The 25,909-nt window shown below is 31.5% G+C and overlaps 1 protein-coding gene across 2 annotated transcripts in view; it reads left to right on the top strand.

Moving 5' to 3' along the window:
• The window catches only part of NALCN (sodium leak channel, non-selective), a 476,168-nt gene that overhangs the window by 250,157 nt on the left and 200,102 nt on the right, over positions 1-25,909 (top strand). For both annotated transcript variants that reach the window (XM_031958631.1, XM_003765762.2), the window contains exons 12-13: positions 2,607-2,774; positions 22,899-23,090. In XM_031958631.1, coding sequence (XP_031814491.1) covers positions 2,607-2,774; positions 22,899-23,090 — 360 coding nt within the window. The remainder of the gene's footprint in view (positions 1-2,606; positions 2,775-22,898; positions 23,091-25,909) is intronic.

Below are 25,909 nucleotides of genomic sequence, written 5' to 3'. Positions count from 1 at the left end.
CTGTATAGAATAGTGGACAAAAAGCACAAAATATAAGGCCAAAAAAATCTGATATTTAATCTGCGTATTTCCATAGAGAACTTATATGAAGGGCACTTCTTATTTCTGACCCCCACTTCCTCATCTGTTAATTGGGTTTATTTGTTTTGGAGATCCTGTTGAAAAGTATATATTTACTATGTTTCTGAGATGGATGTGAAGCAAATGTACTTAGTTGCTTCTGAAAGTGAGAGTACATATTATTATGCATTCCTCTTTCAGAGTCATCAAATTCATGGCAATATTTCAACTAAAGAATTCTTTTGTATTTATAAATCATAGTTTTCACTGATACAAATGTAATGAATTCACCATTCACTTTGGAATGAATGGGGAAATACATTTTGGGGGGAAGGGTTGTGTTTCTAAAAGTCTTGTGTTTCTAAAATAAATATAAGTGGAAATTTTGTATCTTCATTACAAGTTATAAATCATCTATCTATATTGGAAATATGTCACTTTCTCCTAAAATGCTATTGTGTTTGAGTTAATTCCAGACATTATGCAGACATCTAGAGCAATATATTTTTCACAACAGATTTAGCCAGTGGTTATGTGTTTCCTAATACCTCCAGTGGAATTTCATAAGTCAAAAAAGACCAATAACCATCCTCTAAGTGGAAAGACAGGTGTTTAATGTTAACCACATTTTATGCAAATCATCTGATGTATTTTTAATTATGAATGTTGTGGGCCTCTTTGAAAAGTATATAATTTTCCCACAGAAGAAATAAAAATGCAGATGGTGCTGCCTACACATTTTTACCATGAATTAAAATTCCCTTGTATAATTTTATTTATTCTTGTTGATTGCATATCTAAAATTAAAGTGAATAGTTGCATTGGAATATAATGAAGTTCATGATAACATGTTGAGATATACTTCATAACTTTATTTGAAATTTCAAATGTAAAGTGAAAGAAGAGAAAGTGAAGCTCTAGTTAAAAATGTTATGCTATTGAAGACAAGGAGAGGATATCTCTAATTAGAAGAAGTTGGAGTGGGGAAAGCCTTACTAAATTTTAGAAGTATTAAAATTGTACATTTTTTTGCATTTAAAAAATGAGATATTTCTAAATTTAAAATGTTTAAAAACTTTAAAAGTTAAACATGTTATGCCAATGAAATCTAGGAGTGAGTATCTCAAGTTGGGAGAGATTGTAGCAGAGAAAGCCTTCCTAGATTTTAGAAGTATTAAAATTGTAAATTATTTTTTCCACATTTAAAAAATCAGCTATTTCTTCAAAATTCTGCATTGAAAAGTTAAGTGAATTTTTCTCCTTAACATGAGATGGCCTTCAATTTCCTTTAAGATCCTGATCAAATATAATTTCTTCTATGAATGCTTTCTTCAATTTCCTTCAGCCAGAAGTAATCTCTCAGTTTTCTGAATTGCTATTACTAGTTCATTGTATCTGCTTTAGTATTTACATTTTATATTTATACTAGGATGATAGTTATTTTCTAAAAAATGCTTTATCTCCTCATAATAGACCATCAATGTCATGAAAACAGATTTTTTAAATTGTTCCACAAAATACAATAACTTAAGTATTAAAACTAAATTAATGATATTGAATAAATGAATTAATGAATACATGGGGAGGCAAGAAATTCCATCTTATGTTCCATATCATTGGAGATTTTTAGATTTTAGTGAAAAATCTGGTATTTGAGATCCCATAAAGAAGCAGTCTTCTAGATTGTCTAGAACTAGATTGTCTCTTTCCTTTAATTTGTTTAAAGCTCTAACTTTTCAATGAAATATGTCATACCTACCTATTAAAATATTTGCATTTTGTACTTTTCTGTCTGTAGGCAGTTTCAGCTGCCAGTTCACTTCTTTTCTCTTTCTACTTCCTTAAAAATGGAATCACCTAGCCCACAAAGCCAATAAAAACAAAAATGTAATATTTTGACATACATGCTTCAATGCCAATATGTATCAAATAGTTAGGTAATTTTTTAAAAAAAATTAAATAACAATTATTCAAGAAACAAAATAGACTTGCTTATTTTATCTGCTTCGAATGTTCTCCCTACTTTTTATGTAATCAAAAGAAGTATTTGAAAGAGTTGAACTTTAAAATAGCTTCAGTTTTATGATTCCAAAGTTTCAACATTTCTCTACTGACACAAAACAATGTACATCTGTTTTAACATGTTTTAAAATTCTGTATTTACAATTATTCAGAACTTTGAGAGAATGTCTAAAGAAACTTGAGCTTTAGCAAGTATCAAGTATATTTGTATACTAGCATCTCTAATCACACTTTTTAAATTGACAGTGAAATTATTTTAATACTAATATATATTAAATATAACTTAAAATATAACTTGCTGAGACATTAAAATTGACATAATGATTGATTGTCATTGTAGGCTGATTTAGTCTATGTTCATTATATGATCAAAATATTCTTTGGGGTTTATTTTTCCTTTTTTTTTTGACTACTAGCCAGTTTGTACAGGCTAAAGTTCATTCTTAATGCTTAAGACTTGTGACTATAAATCATAATTCTGGATTCAGCTGTCAACATTTTTTTCTCTTCATAAATTCTCCCAGGTGGCCTTTACAGTACTGTTTGATCTGGAAGCTCTTCTGAAAATCTGGTGTTTGGGATTTACTGGTTATATTAGTTCATCTCTTCACAAATTTGAACTGCTACTGGTGATTGGAACTACTCTTCATGTTTATCCTGATCTATATCACTCACAGTTCACATACTTTCAGGTAATCAAAATATTTTCTAATATTTTCCTCTTTATGATTTTCTTTTTTTAATTATTTTCTTTTTTATGATTTTCTTATTCAGTTTTTATTTCAATACTGTATGATTTTCTTATCCATGGGTGAAATTAGTAAAGACCTCCTTATAATAACCAATAAATTAAGAGTGCTTTTATTTTCTAGACAATTAATGTACAAAGATTTACTAAAAAGAGGAAGTCAGTAAGCATTTATTAAGTATTTACTATATCCAAGATATGGTGCTAAGTGCGGAAAATAGAAAGAAAGGCAAAACAATCCCACCTCTGTAGGAATGCAAATTTTAATGAACAAGTCAACATATAAAAAACTAGGAATAGATACATAAATATATACATCATATATAGATGCATTCATGCATCTATATATGTATATATATACAATATATGGAAGGCAGTCAGATAGTATAAGAGACTATTATGAGAGGCATCCTTCGAAAGTTAAAATTTAATTTTTTTTCTTTTCTTATTGCTAAAACCAACATTTCTAGTGCAATGTTGAATAATATTAGTATAATAGGCATCTTTGTTTCACCCCTAATCTTCTTGGGAATGCATCTAGCTGCTTTCTTTTACAAATAATGCTTGTTTTAGGTTTTAAATAGATAGTGGTTATTATTTTAAGAAAAGTTCTCTTTATCTCTATGATCTCTAGTACTTTTAATAGGAATGGGTGCTGTATTTTGTCAAAAGCTTTTTCTACATCTATTGAGATTATCATATGATTTCTGTTGGGTTTGTTATTGATATGTTTGATTATAGTAATAGTTTTCCTGATATTAAATCAGTCCTCCATTTTTGGTATAAATTCCACTTGGTCATAGTGTATTATCCTATTGATAAGTTGCGGTAATCTTTGTGAATATTTTATTTAAAATTTTTGCATCAATATTCATTAGGGAGATTGTTCTATAATTTTCTTTCTATGTTTTGGTTCTTCCTGGTTTAGGTATCAGTGTCATATTTGTGTCATAGAAGGAATTTGGCAGTACTCCTTCTTTATCTATTTTTCCAAAATAATTTACATAATATTGAAATTAATTGTTCTTTAAATGTTTGGTAGAATTCACTTGTGAATCCATCTGGCTCTGGAAATTTTTTCTTAGGGAATTCATTAATGACTTGATCAATTCCTTTTCTCTAAAATGGGACTAGTTAAGTATTTTAAGCTTTTTTTTTAGCTCCATACCCAATTCATTAATCTCTTTCTCTATTTTATTTATGTAACTATTTAGAGTTATAAAATTTCTCCTAAGAACTACTTTGGCTGCATCCTGTAGGTTTTCGTCTATTGTCTGATTATTGTCATTTTCCTGGATGAAATTATATATTGTTTCTGTGATTTGTTGTTTGACCCACTCATTCTTTAGAATTAGATTATTTAATTTCCAATTGGCTTTTAGTCTTTTTTTTTTCCTGGCCCTTTATTGAGTATAATTTTTATTGCATTGTAGCCTGAAAAGGAAGAATTGACTATTTCTATATTTTTGCATTTTATTGTGAAATGTTTATGCCCTAATACATGGTCAATTTCTGTCATGTACTGCTGAGAAAAAGGTGTATTCTTTTCTGTTCTTATTCAATATTCTCCAGAGGTCTACCATATCTAGGTTTTCTAGAATTCTATTAACTTCCCTAGTTTATTGCTTGTTTATTTTGTGGTTAGATTTGTCTGATTCTGAAAGGGAAAGTTTAAGTTTAATTCCCTCATTAGAATAGTTTTGCTGACTATTTCTTCCTATAAAATCTTCTTTAGGAATTTGCCTGCTCTACCAGTTGGTACATACATATTTAGTATCATTACTACTTCATTTTTTATACTACCCTTTATCAAGATGTACTTTCCATCCTTATCTCGTTTAATAAAATCTATTTTTACTTTTACTTTATCTGAGATCAGAATTATTACCCTGCCTTTTTTTTACTTCAGCTGAAGCATATTAAATTCTATTTCAGCCTTGTACCTTTACTCTGTATATGTGCCTCTCTGTCACATGTGTTTCTTGTAAACAACATATTGTAAGATTCTGCTTTTTTAAACCATTTTAAACATTTTAAACCATTCATTTTAAACCCTTCTATCCTATCCCTCCCTTTTGTTTTCCTCTTTCTCCTCCTATTTTTTATAGGGTTAGATAAATCGCCATCCCTAACTGAATGATTAAATTATTATCTCTTAAAGACAAAACTGATGAGATTCAACCAATGCTCATCCCCCTCCCTTCTTTCCCTGGATTGTAATAGGATATTTGTACCTCTTCATGTGAACTAATTGTCTAATTTTACCTCCCCTTTCCTCTTTTTCTAGACAGACGTTTTCCTACCCCTTAATGTTTTTTTCTTTAATGTCATCTCATCAAAATCCATTCATAACCACGCCTTCTGTCCATGTGATGCTCCCCCCCTTCTGTCCTGCCCCCCTTCAACTTCATTGAAGCTCCATCTCCTCCCCCAAAAGATGATACTGAATCTCGATGGGTAGTTAAATATTGTTTGTCACCCCAGGTCCTTAGCCTTCTGAAATATGGTATTCTAGTCCCTCTGATCCTTTACTGTAGAAGCTGCCAGATCCTGGTAAATTCTGATTGTTCCTCTTTGATATTTTCATTCTTTTTCTCTGGCAGCTTGCAGTATTTTTTCCTTGAGATTATAGTTTTGGAGTTTCTCAACTATGTTTCCTTTGTTTTTCCCTGTGGGATCTCTTGTGATCAATGGTGATTAATGGTGATCAATGGATTCTTTCAATGAGTATTTCCCCCTCTGTTTTTAGAATATTGGGGCAATTTTCCTTAATGACAACTTGTAGAATGCTATCCAGGCTCTATTTTTAGTCATGGCCTTCATATATGCCAATAATTTGAAATTATCTCTTCTGGATCTATTTTCCAAGTCAGCTATTTTGCCAAAGAGATATTTCACATTTTCTTCCATTTTTTCATTCTTTTTAGTAGGTTTGACTGATTCTTGCTGCCTCACAAAGCCACTAGCTTCCATTTGCCCTATTCTAGTTTTTAATATGATTTTCTTCAGTTTTTTTCAGTCTATCTTGAGATGGAGAGTGATTTCATTCCATCATACTCTGTTAAGAGGCTTGGTTTCGGGTGTTTTTTGAGGGAAACTGGGAGAGCTTGAGCAACTTCCTGACTTTACTCCACCATCTTGGCTCCACCCCCAGGACCAGGATAGTGACTTTTTTTGAGTAGAGTGAAGGGAATTTAGAGGAAGCTCATATGAAAGGTAACCATGAAAGAATTTGATCACAGATTGCCTACATGGCATAAATAGAACTGAGGAGTTGATGTAACTCAGATTATGAACTTAAATTACTGGAAGAATGATAGTCTCCTTAACAGTAAGGGAAGTTCAAAAGTAATAAGGGAAATTTTGAGAGAAAAGATAGCAAGTTTTTTTTTAATTTTTGAATTAATGCTATCTATATGATAGCTAATCTGATATGCCCCCAAACTAGAAGATATAAACCTATTGCCCAGGATAGATTTCTGGGATTCAGACATCTGGAAATAATCTTCCTAGAGATGATAATTGAACCCATAGAATGGATGAGGCCACCAAATGATAGAGACAAAAGAGATGAAGCTTGAAGATAATACCTTGAGGAACACTCACACTTAATGGATATGACATGGATGAATGTATAATTAAATAACCTGAGGAAGAATGATCAGATATGTTGAAAAAGAAATGAGAGAATATGTCATAACAAAAACTCTAGAGAAGAGAAAGCATATAATTGGGTATGGTTTTAAAAAACCATCAAATGCTTTAGGGAAAATGAGAATGAGGATTCAAAAAAAAATCCACTAGGTTTGGCCGAAGAAGTTTGGCTTCTTGCTTCATTAAAAATGCAGATTAAAAGTATGATGACAGACTTTAGTTATAGATGTGCTGCTTTTTGGCTGAATCAAACTCAAATAGAGACAAATCCCTGTGGGTGCATATTGACTTAGAAAATAAGAAATTATTATTATCCTTGTTGTGTGATGTTTTTATTTATTTTGGTAAACATTTTTCCTTTATATTTTAATTGTATTTGGTCCACTTGGGAATTTTAGCAACCTGGAAACTGTGAGTTTGACAACTATAATCTCCTAGAAGACAGGAACCTGGGATCATGTATATGTTGTATCATATATGTTGGGTGATTGAATAAAGAACAAAATTCAGGGTCTTTGCCTTAGCTGGGTTAAGTTCTTTTCAGGGATAGAGTCTCTTTATAATTAAAAGAATAATAAATCATATTCATTTTCTACTAACTATCTGGATTGTAATTATTTATTCTATTATATCATTTACTTCAAGTTTTCAGTAAAAATTTGGTTTCAGAAAGTTTATAGAAAGGAGGATGGAGAGAAATTAAGCACAGCTTTTAAATAATATTACCTTTGTTAATTGTTCATAATCTTTATATCCTAATTTTTATTGATTTTGAATTATAGGAAGTTATATATAGAATATGAAAACTACTCATATCATTTGTTCATTTACCAATTGGGAAATGACTCTTATTTGTATAAATTTTACCCAGTTCTCTAAATATTTGAGAAATGAAGCTTTTGTCAGAAAAACTTCTTTCAAAATATTTTCACTGTTATGATTGCTCATTGTATTTCCTTCCATCTTATTTCCCCTCTGCCTTTATTCATCCCATTCTCTCTTTGTTTCACCCTGTCTCTCTGGGTCTGGAGGGGAAAGTGAGGCAGGTGATTTTGCACAACCCTCCCTCACTTAAATCCAAATCACTGGCATGTCATGGCATCATCTCACTGATGTCCTTTCTATATCCAATCAAATGTGTATATTATTTTTTCTTTAACTCAGTTTTAATGAGAGTAAGATTTACTCACTCCCCTTTACTTTCCATATCTTCCCTTTCATGGCAAAATCTTTTCTTGCCCCTTTCATGTGAGATGTTATCCCATTTTATCTCTCCTTTTCCTTTTCTCTTACTACATTCCTCTGTCACCCCTTAATTTTTTTATGTCTCATTCCTTCATTTTGAACACACCTGTGTTCTCTGTTTACATAGTGTCCTACTAGCTCCTCTAAGAATCAGAAGTTCTTTTGAGTTACAAGCATTATCTTCCCATCTAGGATTGTAAATAGTATAATCTTACTAAATACCTTCTTATTTCCCTTTTATTTTTTTATTCATTTTTGATGTCTTGTATTTAAAAGTTAAATTTTGAATTTAGCTATGGTCTTTTGTTTATCAAAATGCTTGAAAGTCTTCTATATTATCGAATATCTATTTTTCTCCTTAAAGAATTATACTCAGTTTTTTTCTGGACAGGTGATTTTCAGTTGTAAGTGAAAGTCATTTGCCTTCTAGAATATCATATTCCATACCCTCTTATCTTTTAATTCAGAAGGTTCTAAATCTTCTGATATTCTGACTATGGCTCCTGATACAAGATGATGTATTTCTAATTGCTTGCAATAATTTTCTCCTTGACCTGGGAGCTCTGGAATATTCCTGGGAATTTTCATTTGGAGGATCTCATTTAGAAGATGGTTAGTAGTTTCTTTCAATTTCTATTCTAACCTTTGATTCTAAAATATCAGGGCAAATTTTGATCATTTGTTGAAAGATAAGTCTAGGCTCTTTTTTGTGGCTTTCTGGTAATCCACTAATTTTAAAATTCTCTCCTGCATTTATTTTCCAGGTCAGTTGTTTTTCCAATGAGACATTTCACTTTTTCTTCTGTTTTTTATTTTTTCATTTTGTTTTGTTTCTTGATTTCTCATAAGTCAAGGATTTGCTCAATTCTAAGTTTTTAAGGAATTATTTTCTTTAGTGAATGTAAAAGTACATCTTTTTTCATTTGGTCAGTTCTACTTTTTTTTCATTTCATTTATTTATTTTAAGCTTAAGTACAAATTCAGAAAAGAAAAAAATGTTATGTACACAGCAGAACATAAGTAAGGATTAAAAATGTGTAATAATAAATTTCCATTTCAGAAAAGCCTATAATAAATACTAAACTTGTGTTCAGAATTGTACATCATTCTTTGTTTGCTTGTATGTTTTCTTTTGTTCTCTGCTGTGCACTTTTTACTTTATTATTTTTCTCCTTCTTTCCTTCTCCTCCCCAAGAAGATTACCATTAAACACATACACACATATACATACACAGAAACACATATCTGTAATATAGATGCACATACCTACATATAAATATAAGTTTATAATCATACACATATATACACGTATACATTCATATGAATGTATATAAGACCATATTATGCTTTTTTATCCTGTTTTTCTGAAGATGAATAACTTCTTCCTTAACTCCAAATTTTTCCATATTTTCCCAACTTCACTAACTCAACATTTCCTACACCATGACCATGTTCCATCCTTAGACTCTCTAATTATTTTAAATTTTCTGACAATCCTTATTAATCTGGCTGATATATTGTAGTTTTGCTGTTTTTGTCTTTTGATTAAATCTATTTTAACTTCAGCTTTACCTGAGATCATGGTTACTATTTACAGAATAAATTGCACTCTTGATTTTTATATTATGTTTATATGTATCACTTATTTTCTATCTCTCCCATCTACTCTGCTTTATTTCTACCCAATACCTTGCCTTTCTATTATTAAACCTATCCTGACCAATAAGATTCTTCCCTTATCCTCTCTCTTCCCATTTATCCCCTTACCCTCATATTTTTTTCTGAATTTAGAAGACTTTTATACCCTTCTAAGTATATATGTATTTTTCCCCTTTAACTCATTTCCAATGAGAGTAATAGGGTTCCAGAACTTCTTCCCCATCTAATTATTCTGTGTTTCCAATGCAATTTTATTTTTTTTAGAATCATATCATACTCAACTCTATTACAATCTTTCTTATGAACTACCAAATTATTAATGATAATCTCAGACATACAGTTTATATTTATATGTATAAAATATAGTTTGTCCTTATTGAGTTTTTTGTAATAAGTCTCTGATATTTACCTTGCATATTGTGTTTCAAATTTCATCTTAAATTCAGATATTTTTGCAACAAACTCCTGGAAGTATGGCAATTCATGAATGTCCTTTTTTTTCATTTAGGATCATGCTTATTTCATTTTACTTTTTAAGCAGGCTTCGGATGTAGAAGCTTTGACTTTGTTATTTTCTGAATTTTTGATACAAACTTTCTCATCATAATAGTATGAATACTATATAGGATATATAGGATACAATAGTATCCTAGGATGAAGATATTTTTCTGTTGTTTTTTCATTTCTCTAACCTATTTCTTGATTTTCAATTCTTTATTAAAGTAAGTAGGGCTTTGTTTCTAGACTAGCATTGTCCAGGCGTCAGCTGTTTTTAGAGATACTCCTAGGGACCAATAAGTTTTCAGTTCTTCTAAGGTGGTATGATCTAAAGAGAGATTTTTACTACTCTTTGGGTCTATGCTCTGGTCTGTGAGTGATAATAAGCTCCATTTTTCTTCCTTGGAATTGTGAGGAGGGTCCCCATCCCTTTGTGGCTACAAATTTTGTATGCTAATACTTCTCCAGAGTGAGTAATTCAGGACTATGACCCTGATCTGAGTATGATGGTCAAGCAACAAAGCATCTCAGTGCTAGCAAAGAGACCTGTAATGTTCTGATCTCCTTATCATCTGTGGGGTGAAAGCTCTACAAGCAGATGTAGTTGCTGCTGATTCAGTCATTCTAAGTGTTTGCTCCTGGTTTTCTGGAGCTAGATATGTATTGTCATATCCTGCATTGAACTGTGCTCCACTATAATCTAGATATGATAGACTTTTCCTACTGTCTTTCAAAGCTGCCTTTGGCAAGAAAATTATTTTATCCCAATTTTTTGTGGGTTCTACTGCTCCAGGAATTGTTTTATGATATTTTAATTCAGAGGGTTTTGGGAAGAACACTGTTGTCTTTTCTCTGACATCTTGAATCCCCCCAAGTGCAATGAAATATTTTAGGCAAAAAAGAAAAAAATTCTGAAAAAAGTGGGAAAAGGAAATTTTCTTTAAAAGTCTGTTGTGGGTAGACAGAGATATCTTTAACCAACATATATGTATGTATATATATATACACATGTGTGTGCTCGTTGTGTATGTATATTTACTACAACTTAGAGTTTTAAAAGATGTGTGCAGAAGATAAAAACAAAACTTCATAAAAGATGACCATCCATTAAACATGGATGTCTCTCAAGACTCTGTCCTGGACCCTCTTTTTTTCTCCTTTAATTGTTTGCAAGTGATCTCATCAGCTCTCACAGATTCAGTTATCTGTGCTGTCTGTATAAATGATTTTCAGATGATTAAGTCTTAATTCACATCATAAATACTAATCTCTCTTACCACCTATTGAATTTCTCATTCTAGAAATCACATTGACATCTTATACTCACATTGTCCAAAAATGAATTTATCATCATATCTTCCTCTCATATCTCCCTTCTTACTCAGTTATTACTGTCAAGAGGTGCCAATCCAAGCCTTACAATCTAAACATCATCCTAGACTCCTGTCACACATACACACACACACACACACACACACACACACACACACAGAGAGAGAGAGAGAGAGACAGAGAGACAGAGAGACAGAGACAGAGACAGAGAGAGACAGAGAGAGATATTGATCCAATTAGTTGCCAAGTCCTATTAGTTCTATCTTTGTAACATCTCTTGAATATACCTCACTCTGACATTGCCACCACCCTGGTACAGGCTCTTAAATAAGTGCAATAGGCTGCTAGTTGATCTCCTTACCCCAAGTTTCTTGCTATTCTAATAAATCTGCCACTCAAATGTCAAATTATTCTTCCTTCAGCAGAAGTCTAACTATATTCCCTTCTCCAATATTCAGTATATTCCATTGGTTCCATGTTACCTCCAGGATCAAATATGAAATTCTCTGTTTGGCTTTTAAGTCCCCCCATACTCTAGCATCTTCCTACTTCTAATCTTCTTATCCTTACTACCTCCCTCATTCCCTACATACTCAGTGATAGTGACAGTGATCTCCTTACTGTTCCCTAAACACAGTATTTCATTTCCCAACTCTAGGCAGCAGCTGTCAACCATGTCTGTAGCTCCTGCCTTCCTTATATCTACTTTCCTCCTTCTGTTTGAATTTTTTTAAAGTCTTAGATGAATATGTACCTTCTGCAAGAAGCTATTTACTTCTTAATCTTTGTGTCTTCTTTTTGAGATTACCACATTATTTACCTGTATATATCTTGCTTATACATAGTTGGTTATATTTTTGATTGTGAGTTCCTTGAGTTCAAGTTCTGCCCCGCCCCTGCTTTTTTTTTTTTCCAAGTGCTTGGCATCCTATTTGTAGGAATAGAATGTTTGCTTACTAAACTGCAATATTATCCTATAAATATTGTTTTAGGCACTAAAATTCAAATTGAATTAAGCCTAATGAATAATGGTAATGAATAGAAAAAAGTTTTGGATTATTTTTAGCTATAAAAGGGGAAATCAAAGGACCAGAATCAGGATAAAATAGCAGCCCAGAATGTATAGGACAATAATAGCTTTATCTTTCTGTCTGTCTGTGCAGCCCAGAGTGCATAGGATGATAATAGCTTTATCTTTTTGTCTGTCTGGTTATTTCTCTTTCTGTCTTTCCTTCCCAAGGTCAAAGAACTAGGAAGCATTAATTGTCTGAGGTTTGATTTGAACTCAGATCTCCTGATTCTCGGGTCTGTGTTCAATCCTACTGTGCTATCTAGTTGCCTCCAATAATGATAGCTTTCTAAAGAGATAAAGTAGAACTAATTTTTTTTGTTTATAAATAGGATCTTTGACTATGTAAGAGAGAAATTGATTCCTATAAGTAAATGCTAGATTCACCGAGATACTATTGATGAGTTCAAATTAGATCTGAGTGAACTACATTTAAAAACAGTGAAAGTAAAGACAGTTTTGTCTGCTGAAATTTTATTAGTGATATAATGTTAAGCCTTAGTGTTAGGTTTAAAAAAATCATACATAAAGGGGAGAAATAATTAGATAGAAAATATATAGTAAAAGCTTTTGGGGATTAACTAGCTCTCCCCCCCCAAAAAAAAGATTACATGATACATTTTTAAATTTAATCTGCCTTTTTAATTTTTCATCTGTTATTTTTATCTAGCCAATCCACAAAATAATAAATATTTAGATTATTATTTATGATTTCTGAGGTATAAATATAAAAATGAAAATTTAACAATTGCTTCTTCCACGCCACATTGATGGTTTTACTCAATATAAGTCAGAAGTTTGATAGAGTCAAAAGCCAGTATAACCATACAAAAAAAAAAAAAAAAAAAAGAACATAAACCATAAAATATAACCATACAAAACCCAATATATATTTCCTCTAGAAATAAATATGGATGTTCTACTGTACTTTTCTCTAATCAGAGTTTATCTAGGGTGTTGTTTTCAATTCTGAATACCACATTGGGAATGAATGTTGCTAAGTTGAAGACCATTCAAAGGAAGATAACACACAGCTTCAAGATTATATCACATGAGAATTGATTGAAATAATTGGGACAGTAAGTGGGAAGGTATCATGAGTGACTTAAAGTATTAGTATTGAATAGATGTCATGTGGAAGGCTACAGAGAACAGAGATGGGAACATTAGATGGACACTTTAGAAAAAAATATTTCCCTTTTTTGTAATGGTATACTCCCTAAAAATTAGAGTTAACTGAAAATAAACTTTACTTGAGAAGTGGTGCTCTATATCCCTGTTATCTATTGCCTGACCTTCCATCCAGCTATAAAAACTGAAGGTTTTCAGCAAAAGACCAGATAACCACTTTTGGGGCAGTGTTGTGTAATGAATAGTCCCAGTCAGATATGAGTTGCTGTATATGGTCTGAATTCTCTGCTTTATTCTGTGAATCAGTTAAGCTATATCAACATATATAACTAATCTAATCATTTTTAACAAAGAAAAGCTACTGTTTTAGCCAAATATTTATATATTCACACAAACCAGTGCATAAAATTTAAGTGGCTGGTTTATAAAAGTAAACAAAGATTTATTAAATTCATTCAAACTTTTGTGCATATAAATATAGTGTTACTTACCTGACAAAGTCCTAGGGATATCTGAAATATAATGTGTAGTACTTTGTATATGGATTTTGTAGTAGTAGTAATAGTAGTAGTAGTAGTAGTAGTAGTAGTTTAAAAAGTTAAGACAACTAGCACAAGAAAAATGATTATTTAGTTATAGCATATATTTTCTCTTAAAGGAATGAATACACAGATAAATTCTAAACTTTGAATTTCATCAGATTACTGAAATATCTTTTCAAAAAAATTCCACATAGGTGTATTAGTATATCAAATATGTATATATGTATATATGATAAATACAGAGATAGAGAAATGAGAATATAAAGTAAAATGATATAGAAATTCTGTATCAACACACAGGCAATGTTCTGTATTAAATAGAGTGGTAAACTTGGAGTTAGAAAGACGTAAGTTGAAATTCTTTCTGAACTTTACTAATTGTGTGACCATAAGCAGCTTTTCTGAATCTCAGCTGGTATCTTCTAAGATTAAAAATTATAAATAGATTGGGGTACCTCATCAATGAAGAGAGTCCCCATGCAGGGATTTTTCTTACTGGGAAAACTGGTCTTTGATGTACATAAATTACAGTACGTAAATTACTAAATTAATAATTAATTGAAAACATCTTAGAATATTGACAAATCATTTTTACACATTAATCTATGATTAATTCCCATTCAATATTTGTTGGTAATTTTACTCTATGACTATGAATATGTCACAATAATTCTGAAGATAATTATTGAGCATTTACTATACCAGTTTGTAAGAATCTTTTTTATTAATTTGTGGGAATATTGAAGTCTATATACAGTGTAGACTGCATGTATAATTGTATAATTCAGACATACACATACATGCATGCATTAGTACTTACATGTATACATAAAATTCTTCTAAGGAACACTAAGAGGTTAAATGATTTATTTAATGTCATAGAGACAGAACTTAAAATCTTCTTGTAGTGTTCTCCAGTGTTTTCTGGTCGTCTTGGAGCAGCCTTCCTTTCAGCTCAGTAATGACCACAAGAATAGCCAGGTGTTAAAGTCCACAAGTCTTTATTGTCTCCTTTGCCTGGTGCTCAGCTAGCTTTCTCTTGGCCTTCAGAGAGGACTTGGTTTCAGTGGAGAAAATGCAGGAGGACAGGCCAGCCACCACAAGGCTGAGGAAGATGGAAATGAATCTCTCTCTCTCCTTGGCTCCAAGAGTTTGAGCTCCCACCTCCAGTTTGCTTGTGTTCTCTGGCTCTGAGTCTGAGTCCCTTGGCTAAGTTTGTCTCAGCTTATATGCTCTACACTGAGTTTAACCCAATCATTATTTCACTAGGAAACCATTATTTGTTGTAAGATTAAATCAATCATACTGAACTTAGAGAACTATTAATCACTATGCTAAACTAGATAACCATTGTCTCATCAATTCTACTGACTTAATACCGTATAAAAATTCTTGTTTCAGAGTTCTGGCCTATAACACCTTGTATCATCCTCCAGCTCTTTTCTCTATTATGGCATCTACATTATTCAATAATATATTTAATTAGTTAAGCACAAACTTTGAAATTTGATGTCTTGGTCAAAAATAATGTCTGATGATATTTCTAATTCAAAGCTTTAGCTACTTATATTTTTCCCATTTTTATTTAAAGTTTTGAGTTTTAAATTCTATCCCTCCATCCTTCCATCCTTCCTTTCTCTCCTTCTCCTCTCCAAAATACTGAACAATCAGATATGTTACACATGTACAATTATGTAAAACATTTCCATATTAGATATTTCATATAAGAAGACTTGAATAAAAGAAAAAAAGTAAAAATAGTATTCTTCCATCTGTTTTCAGTTACTATCAGTTCTTTCTCTGGAGGCAGATAGTTTGCTTCATCATGATTCCTTTGGGATTGTTTTAGATCATTGTATTGCTGAGAATAGTTAAGTCATTTATAATTCTTCTATTACTGCTGTTACTGTGTACAATATTCTTCTGGTTCTGTTCACTCCACTAAGCATCAGTTCATCTAAGTCTTTCCAGGTTTTTTTGAAATCATCCTGCTTGTTATTTTTTAAGTGATACTTTTAAAAGTTATGATCCACTATATTCCCACCTACCCTTCCAACCCCAGGTGTCTAATAACTAAATGATTCTTTTATCATTTTGTTTTGTTTTGTTTTCACAGAAATATGAAATATATTGTTTTATAATTCACAATTAAAAGGAAAGGAATAATTATATGTGGACACACAGTATTGTTGTGCTAGAAATCCAACAAATACTGTTAACACAATAGCTGTTGAACAATGTTGGTATGATGAATGATTTAGGAAAAAATGCTTTTTCTATGCAAGAATAACATTGAATTTATTATTTAGGCCTTTGATAGCAAAGACAGATACCTATTCCAAAATTAATTTCATTCACTGCTTCATTTTCACATAAGCATTAATCCATCAACACCTTTATATCTATTGTCTCAGTACTTTAGGTGCATGAGATAGAGGATACACAGTCTGTGACATTTTAGCATTTTAATATTTTGTTGACCTTTAGAATTATAATTTAATAATTGTAATGTAGGTTATTGTTAGGTAGTTTGGCATATTTATTATACTGCAAAAGATCATTTTGCTTCTTCTTTAGTGAAATAATTAAGAATTATCCAGATTCAAAATTTTTTTAAAAAGCATTTGTGACATTTTACTATATGTCAAAGTAGGAATAAGTACAAGGTCTATGATTTCACTGGCTTGAAGAACTTCTTTTATTATTATAGTTTAGTGCCTTTTCTAAAACTGTAATTTAAAACAAGATTTCTTAAGTTTTTGGCAGTCAGTAAGTACACATTTATTAAATGCCTCCTATGTACCAGGTATTGTTCTGAGCACTGGAGAATATAAACACAGAAAAAGAAAATATTCTCTATTCTCTAGAATAGAGATCTGATGGGGGTTGACCCATGCATGCAAAAGGATGTTGAAAGGAATATGAAAGAAGGAAATATTCTGAATTGTGCTTCCTCTTTAAGTGGAAATTTTGGAATCCCTGGTTCTATCCTTCATTCACAGGGACAGAGAGTAATAAAGCAATGGAGTACTAAAGCCAATGGCTTCTTGCAGGGAGATGAGGTTTTACCAATAATAAGTTTCCTGCATCATGGTATTATGGACTTGACAGTCTGGTGAAGTTTATAGACTCTTTCTTAGAATAATGATTTTACATGATGGTCTATAAACATTTATTGAGCTTTTACTTTGTGCCAGATACTGTGCTAAGTGTTGGGAATTCAAAAAGGACCGTGCTCTCCAGGAGCTCACAATCAAATGGGGGTAAGGGGGGAGAAAGAGGGTGTAAGACAATAAACAATCAAATATATACAAACAAGCTATTTAGATTAATAGAATAATAATAAAATAATAGCAATCAAATATAAAAATAATTTTGAAACAATTTTTAAAAATTTAAAGACAGGAATACCAGATTAAGAAGGTCTATTTTAGAGGATTGCCTAAAGTATTAATCAGTTAACTGACTTGTTCAGATTTACATAACTATTATGGCAGGATCTGATCCTGTCTTTCTTGCTATGAGGCCAACTTTCTATCCTCTGTATCATATTGTTTTTTGCACAGTAATCATCATGAGCAATTATTTGTGCAGTCCCACTAAGATTACCACTTTGTACGTTTTTGTTATCTCTGTCCAAACATTAGTCTCTCTTGAGTCTGTCAGCCTTCTGCTCCTGGCATATGAGGGACAATTCCATGAGGCTCAAACCTCTGACCTCGGAGTCAGATCAGCCCCTTGCCAGTAGCTTTGAGTCTCATGGAATTGTCCCTGATGTGCCAGGAGCAGAAGGCTGCCTCCTCCAGCAGTCTGACAGTCTGACAGTGTGACAGTCTGAAAGTCTGAAAGTCTGACAGTCTCAACCAGTCTTGCCCCCTCCTCCCCTCCAAGTCTTGCTTTGTCCCCAGTTTAAATACCCTATTACAATTAAATCATTATAGTATACTGAGTATAAACCAATCTAGAGTGATTTTATCATTATATCAAAGTAGAGTGATTATATCATTATATCATACTAGATATATGTGAACTAGAGAATCATTAACTCATCATTTCCACTGAATTAACACCTTTTTTAAGTATACTTCTCCAGAGTTCTGACCCTCTACACTAAAGGAAAATTGTCCTGATATTCTAGAATCAGAAGTTAACATAGAAATTGAAGGAATTCACACATCACCTTTTAAAGAAGATCCCAAAAGGAGAATTCCCAGGAATATTATAGTCATATTCCATAGCTCTCAGGTCAAGGAAAAAAATATTGCAGGCAGCTAGGAAAAACATGTTATAGAGCCACAGTCAGAATTATGCAAGATTTAATAACTCATATCTTAAAGGTTCAGAGGACATAAAATGATGATATTCCAAAGGGCAATGGAGGTAGAATGTCAATAATCACTCATCTAGCCAAACTGAGTATAATTCTTCAGGTGGGAAATGGATATTTAATGAAATAGAGGACTTTCAAGCATTTGTCAGACTTAATAGAAAATTTGACTTTTAAATACAAGACTCAAGAGAAGCATAAACAGGAAAGAGAAATCTCAAGGGATTTTATGAAGTTAAAATGTTTACATTCCTGTATGAGAAGATAATACATGTTAACTCCTAAGAATTTTATTATTACTGTAGCAGTGATAGAGAGAGAGAGAGAGAGAGAGAGAGAGAGAGAAAGATAGAGCATAATTATGTGTTTAATATAATAGGATGATATCCAAAATTAAATTAAATTAAATCAGTGTTTGAGAAAGAGGGATGAACTGGAAAAAGAGAAAAGGCAGAAGTATAATGGAATAAATTTTCTCACATAAAAAAGACATGAAAGAGCTTTTATCATGGAGAAAATGGGGACGGTGAAGGTGGGCAATGTTTGAATCTTTTTCTTATAGGAATAACTCAGTGAGGGAATAACATACACATTCAGTGGGGTATAGAAATCTATCTTACCCTACAGAGAAGTAGGAGAGAAGATGAGTGTGATAATAGGTATGGCATATTGGGGGAAATGATGATTGCAATAAATTTTGAAGAGGGACAGAGTTAAGAAAGAGAGAGAAAGAGAGAGAAAAGAGCAAGTAATAATAACAATAATAATAACTGTGAATTTGAATGGGTTGAACTCATCCATAAAACAGAAGTGAAGAACTGAATAGATTAAAAATTATAATCCTATAACATGCTGTTTACAAAATACATATTTGACGCAGAAAGACATATGCAAAGTAAAGCACTAGAGCATAATATATTGTTTCAGCTAAAGTTAAAAAAAAAAAGTTAAGAGTAGCATATATCCTCTCAGACAAAGCAAAAGCAAAAACAGATCTAATTAAATGAGATAATCAAGGAAACTAAGGTACCTTTTCTACTTCTAAACCTTTTTTGTTCATGATATTTTTATGTGACCCTGGGTATATAGGTATATAAAATAGGTATACAAAGAAAACATTTACTAATAATAAATCACAATTTTGCAATGCCCATGTTCACTTATGAGACCCCACATGGGGCCATGACCCACAGTTTATAAAACTGGACTTGAGATGATGGGGCATCTAATTGGTATAATAAGCAGATCACTGGTCCTGGATTCAGGAGAACATGAGTTTAAATTAAGCCTCAGATACTTTCTAACTTTGTGTCCCTGGAAAATTTAACTATGTTTTCCTCAATTTCCTTATCTTTAAAATGAGCTAATAAATAGAAGGGCAAAGCACTCTAGTACCTTTGCCAAGAAAATCCCAGATAAGATCAAAAAAAGTTGGATATGACTGAAATGACTGAAAAACAACAACCATAGACAATGAACGAATTTAATGAAGGCCTTATTTCTCAGATGCAAAAAGAATTGAATCAAATTTATGAATATAAAGCAGTCACCAATTGATAAATGGCCAAAGGATGTGAACAGTTTTCAGAACAAGAAATCAAAACTCTTTTTAGTCATAAGAAAAATGCTTTAAATAACTACTAATTACAGAAATGCTAATTATAACAACTCTAAAGTACTACCATATATATATATATATATATATATATATATATATATTTCAGATTGGCTAATATGATGGAGAAAATGAGAAATGCCCAAGGGGATATGGTAAAATTGGGACACTGTTTCATTGTTGATAGAGTCATGAAATGATCCAGCCATTTTCAAGAGATTTGGAACTATGTCCAAAGGATTATAAAAACTATAGATAGAAATATCATTGCTTAGGTCTATATCCCACAAAGATAAAAACTCAAAGAAAATGGATATGTTTATAAAAAATATTTATAGAAACTCTTTTTGTGTTGGCAAAGTATGGGAAACTGATGACCAACATGTAGGGAATGGCTCAACAAGTTGTGGCATGTAATTATAATGTAAAGACTCACATGAAATGATGCAAAGTGAAGTGAGCAGATCAACCAGAAGAACAATGTATACAATAATAGCAATATTGTATCAGTGATCAATTGTGAATAAATTAGCTATTCCCAGCAATGTAATACTCAAGATAATTCGGAAGGATTTATGATGAAAAATGCCATCCATCTTCAGAAAAAGAATTGTTGGAGTCTGAGGGACAAATTGAAGAATATTTATTATTTATGGGAGTTAAAGGGATGGCCTTCAGTTTTTGTTACTGACCTTTTTGCTGATCCTATAATAACATACAATCCTCAACTTGTGATTTTTTAGTGGCTATCCCTCATGCTTGGAAAGCTCACATTTTAAAAATCTCATCTATTGTCTTTCTTCAAGATGCAGCTCAACAAAACAGAGTTCATTGTACACAGTAACAATAATATTATAGTGTTCAATTGTGCATGATTCAGATATTCTCAGCAATACAATGATGCAACAAAGTTACAAAATACATGAAAAACTATTATTTACATCTAGGGAAAGAGCTGATGTAGTCTCATTCAGATTGAAGTATACTTTTTATTTTATTTTTCTTTGATTCATTTTCTTTTACATGACTAATGGAAATATTTTGCATGGTTGCATATGTATAGTCTTTATTAAACTGCTTGCCTTTTCAGAGGCGAAGAAAATGGAGGGAGGGAATTTGGACATCAATTTAAAAAACAAAAATAAAAAAAATATATATGTAATTAGGAAAAATAAAACCTCTTAAAAATAAATAAGAAAAGAAGATTGACATTTTCTTATAATAATTTCCCCTCAGTTTTCAAAAGATTCACTAGTTCTAATATAATGGCATGACTTAAAATATGCCTTAGAAAGCTTGATCTAAGAATTTTCTAGACTCATCTCTGTTTTAAAAAATTGGTTTTCCTGAATTTAGGACACATAAATAAGATGAAGATATGACTAGGAAAGCATAACTGGAATTTGCCAAAGCACATCTTATTCATCTCAAAATCTTGTCTTGATTCCTAAATTTTTCACATTTTTATTTAACTTTGTAAAGTAACTTGTTAGGAGAAATAGAATTTGCATTAATATTGAAAATTTTGGAAGTTTGAAATTATCACCTAATTTGGTTTTATTATGAAGCTAATTAGGATAAAACCTAGCAGTGATCTGACTAAAAAAAAGAAAATATTTATAATGCTAAAAAGAGAGCCCATATTTCTAGAACTTTAGGATTGCGTTTCACTTTTTATACAATTTAGCAAGCCCCTTAAAAATAGCAATTACTTTATTTTATTCTTTGCAAATAGAAAGTAGGAGGATTTTTCAAGGCAATGAAAATTTAAGATATTTGTGAAAATTTAACAGATGTTCATAGAATGCTTTTCATTGGTATCTGGGATGAAAACTGAAATTATTGGGATCATCTTATAATTATGATATTAATACAAATAGAAAAGAAAGTGTACAGTTTCAGAGTGTGAGCTATAAACCATATTTAGACACCTAATGTAAACTAGTCTGGATATAGCTATTTAAAATTGTTGATGACCCTTTTATGCCAGAGAATAGATTGAATCAATAAAACATGAATGTTTTCAAATTATTAATCTACAGATACTAGTAAAGTTCAATTTTTTAACTTAAAAAGTTGTACATTGGGAAGATAATTTTCTGTTTACCCTTGGAAAAGAGAGGCTTAAGATTTTTACCCCATCAACAGGATGATTGTTTAAATTTTTTTTTTATTTTAAAGAGAAAGTAAAATTTTATTTTAAGGAGAAAGAATGTAAACAGATCAAAATCAATCAATTCCATCAAATTAATAGATTTTGTTTATTTGATCATATAAAATTTATCTGACACTTCTTAATTTTCTTAAGCTTCTTTTATTTAGTTTAATAAATCATATTGCATTGTTTCTATGAATCATACCATTTGTGTCTATCAAATTTGATGATATCAGTGATAATTCTTTCTTTGAAAGAATTGTATATATTACTTTGCATGAAATTACACTAAATAATTCTACAGGCCTTGCCACTTAATTACATATTCCCTTATATTATTCTAAAATTATTTCATGAGTTTTGCCTCCCTGATTATATTAAGTTTCTTGAGAGCAAGAAGAATGTTGTATATTTATTTCTTATTCCATAGTATGCATAATAGTGTTTGGCACAGCACTGTTCAATATAATCTGAACTAAATATGTTTTCTTACTACTGGTTGTCTTTTAAGGGTACTGATTAATTTCTTTTAGTGAAAATATTATATATAGGTAAATAGATCTATTTTGTAAAGAAAAAAGTATCAATGAACAGACCTTTACAATTTTGCCTGCTGAAAAATATGAAGCTTATTTTATTAATACATTTGCTAACTGAACATATTTTAGTAACAATATACTAACTGACCTCTCAGTATTTTCTATTTTGTAAGTTCACTAATGGTGAAATATAATTTTTGTTTTGGAAAAAAGCTTGACAAAGTGAAATTTTCCTGTGAAAATTGAAATGAACTTGCTTATTAGCAGGATAATTAATATGTTTTCCTTCTATTATTTTGCAGGTTCTTCGAGTAGTTCGACTTATTAAGATTTCTCCTGCTTTAGAAGACTTTGTATACAAGATATTTGGTCCTGGGAAGAAACTTGGGAGTTTAGTTGTATTCACTGCCAGCCTCTTAATTGTGATGTCAGCAATTAGTTTGCAGATGTTCTGTTTTGTAGAAGAACTGGACAGATTCACAACTTTTCCAAGGGTAGGTTTAAAAAAAAAAGAGTAATGGATGAAATGTCTTTTTTACTTTTAATGCCAAGTAGGAAGACTAATAAGACACAAAAATACATCTTTAAATTCAGTAGTACTCATCACTATTGGAACCTTTCTGATGACCTAGTATAATGTGAATTTGATGAAGATGTGTGCTATTCCTGAAATAGGACACAGTTTTAAACATCTTCTGCCCCATTGTAAAATTTTCCCAAGTGGTGTTGAATATTTATGGGAAGAATAAATCAGAATGAAATACTGGTATTGAATGAAACTTGAGGCTAACATAGTTAGCATGGCATGCTTCTAGGAATGAATTATCTTTGAGATAAAGTAGGCTGATTGTGTAAGTATTATTTTCAATGACCATTTATATTATTTATATAAATCTAATATTTAACTTGTGATTTCTAAATTATCAAAATAATGAAGAAAATATTCTAAGGTTTAAAAGGCAACATAAGTCTTGAGGTTAGCAAAAAAGCAAGAAACCTTAGGGGAAAAAGTCTTTGAGAATTCATCTGGACCATATATCTACATAATTGAAACAGTATATTTAATTCTCACCAGAAAATGAAAGCAAATTAATTAAAGATTGAAGATTGTGCTTGTATGGCAGATTAAATACTAGAGATTGAGAGGAAGGTTCTGTGTTTACCTCTCATCTTATTTTCAGCTCTGTAATCATAGGTAAAACTTCTGTTGTTTCCAATAACTCAGCTTTCTCCTCAGCAGAAGTGAAATAATAGCACTATTCATATATTCCGTAATAATCAATCAACTAGTGTTTTAAAAAAAAATTACATAGGGCAGAGGCAAGATAGTAGAGAACAGATAGATCTTTATCTCAACTCTTCCCTGCTTCCCTTCGATAAACACCAGATCAAGTCTCTGAATGGTTTGGAAGTGACAGAACCTACAAATATCTGGAGTATAACAAATTTCCAGTGAAAGATATTTTGGAAGGATTTCAGAAAAGGTGTGTCTCAATTGGAGGGTGAGTGTGGGGAAGGGGGTATTGCAGCCCACTGCAGGTGCAATTCAGTAGAGCCTCCTCATGCTGGAGGAATCTAGTGGGAGGCTCATAGCAACATTTGCTACTTTGTCTTGGTTCAGAGGCTAATAGATCAGCAAACTAGCTGTAAAACTTCCAACACAACTATAATAGGCAAATAGTGAGCCCCTGAACCCTAAAATGACAAGTAAGACTTGAACCTGTTCACTCAACAAGAGAAGGAAGCCAGCAGCACTGGCTCCAGGGCAGTTTGAAGCTACTGTCTCCTAAACAAGAAGCTTGGAGCAATCTCCTTTGTCCTAAGAGCAGACCTCAACCTTTAAAAATGTGGGGAAAAAAGCAAAAAGAGCTCTGATCATAAATAGCTTTTATAAAGACAGGGAAGAACAGACCTAAACCCTGAGGACACTAAAGGCAAAGCATCTCCAAATGAAGTTCCTAAGGGTAATATAAATTGGTGTCCATCTCACAGGGGTCTCTTGAAATAATTCAAAAAAGGATCTTAAAAGAGAGTTAAAAGAAAAATAGGGAAAGCAAATAAGAGCTCTGAAAAAGGAAACACAGAAATTATCTGAAGAAAATCACTCCTTAAAAAGATAGTTTTGGCAAAATAGTAAAAGAAACCAACTTCTTGAAAAACAGAATTTGTGAAATGGAAAAAAAATCCAATGAACAAAATAACTCATTTTAAAGTTCAATTGGTCAAATGAAAAAATAACTAGCTGTGTGACTGTGCAAGTCACTTAACCCCAATTGCCTCAGCCAAAAAAAAAAAAAAAAAATGAAAAAGGAGATAAAAAGTTAACTGAAGAAAATAATTCACTAAAAATGAGAATTGAACAAATTGAAGTGAATAATTCAATGAAACATCAAGCAACAAAACCAAAAAAAAATGAAAAAATAGAAGAAAATGTAAAAAAAAAAAATCAGAAAAAACAATTGACCTGCAAAATAGATCCAGAAGAGACAATCTAAAAATTATTGTACCTGAAAATAATGATGAAAAAAAAAGTATAGACAACATCTTTCAAGAAATCATCAAGGAAAATGTCCTAGAACTGGATATGTAAAATAGCCATTGGAAAAAAATTGCCATTTACTTCCTGAAACTCCCATGAAAACTGAGCTTTGTGGGAACCTCAATCTCATCGGATTTGGCTCAAAGAGAGAATATCAGAAATATTTAGGTTAATGTAGAAACTAGTGTCATCCTATAGGAAAGTAAGAGAAGAAAGAGGGAAGAAAAGGGGGATGTGAAAGAAAAAAAAACAGAAATAGGAGAAAGGGATAAACAGTGGGGAGTTGTAAAAGGGGAGAGCAGATTGAGAGAGGTGGTGGTCAAAATCAAAATAATGATGAGAGAGAGGGGGAAAGAAAAGAGAAAAGTATAACTTGGGGAAAATAAGAAGATAGGAAATAAATAGTTAATCATTTTAACTGTGAAAGTAAATTCACTCTCCCATAAAACATAAGTGGATAGCAGACCAAATCCTACAATATGTTGTTTTTTTCTTTTATTCTATATTTGATATATACAAAGTAAAAGTAAAAGGCTGGAGCAGAATCTATTATGCTTCAACTGAAGGGAAAAAAAAAGCAGTACTCAACATATATGCACCAAGTGGTATAGCTTCCAAATTCCCAGAGGAGAAGTTAAGAGAGCTTCAAGAAGAACTAGACAATAAAACTATACTAGTGAGAGATCTCAACCTTGCTTTATCAGAACTAGATAAATTGAACCATGAAATTAGAAAGTTAATAGAATTTTAGAAAAGTTAAGGATGACAGACCTT

Source organism: Sarcophilus harrisii, chromosome 3 (genome assembly GCF_902635505.1).
Source record: "Sarcophilus harrisii chromosome 3, mSarHar1.11, whole genome shotgun sequence".
Lineage (NCBI taxonomy): Eukaryota > Metazoa > Chordata > Mammalia > Dasyuromorphia > Dasyuridae > Sarcophilus > Sarcophilus harrisii.
Note: the sequence above shows the minus strand (reverse complement) of the source record. Positions and strands in the feature narration are given on the sequence as shown.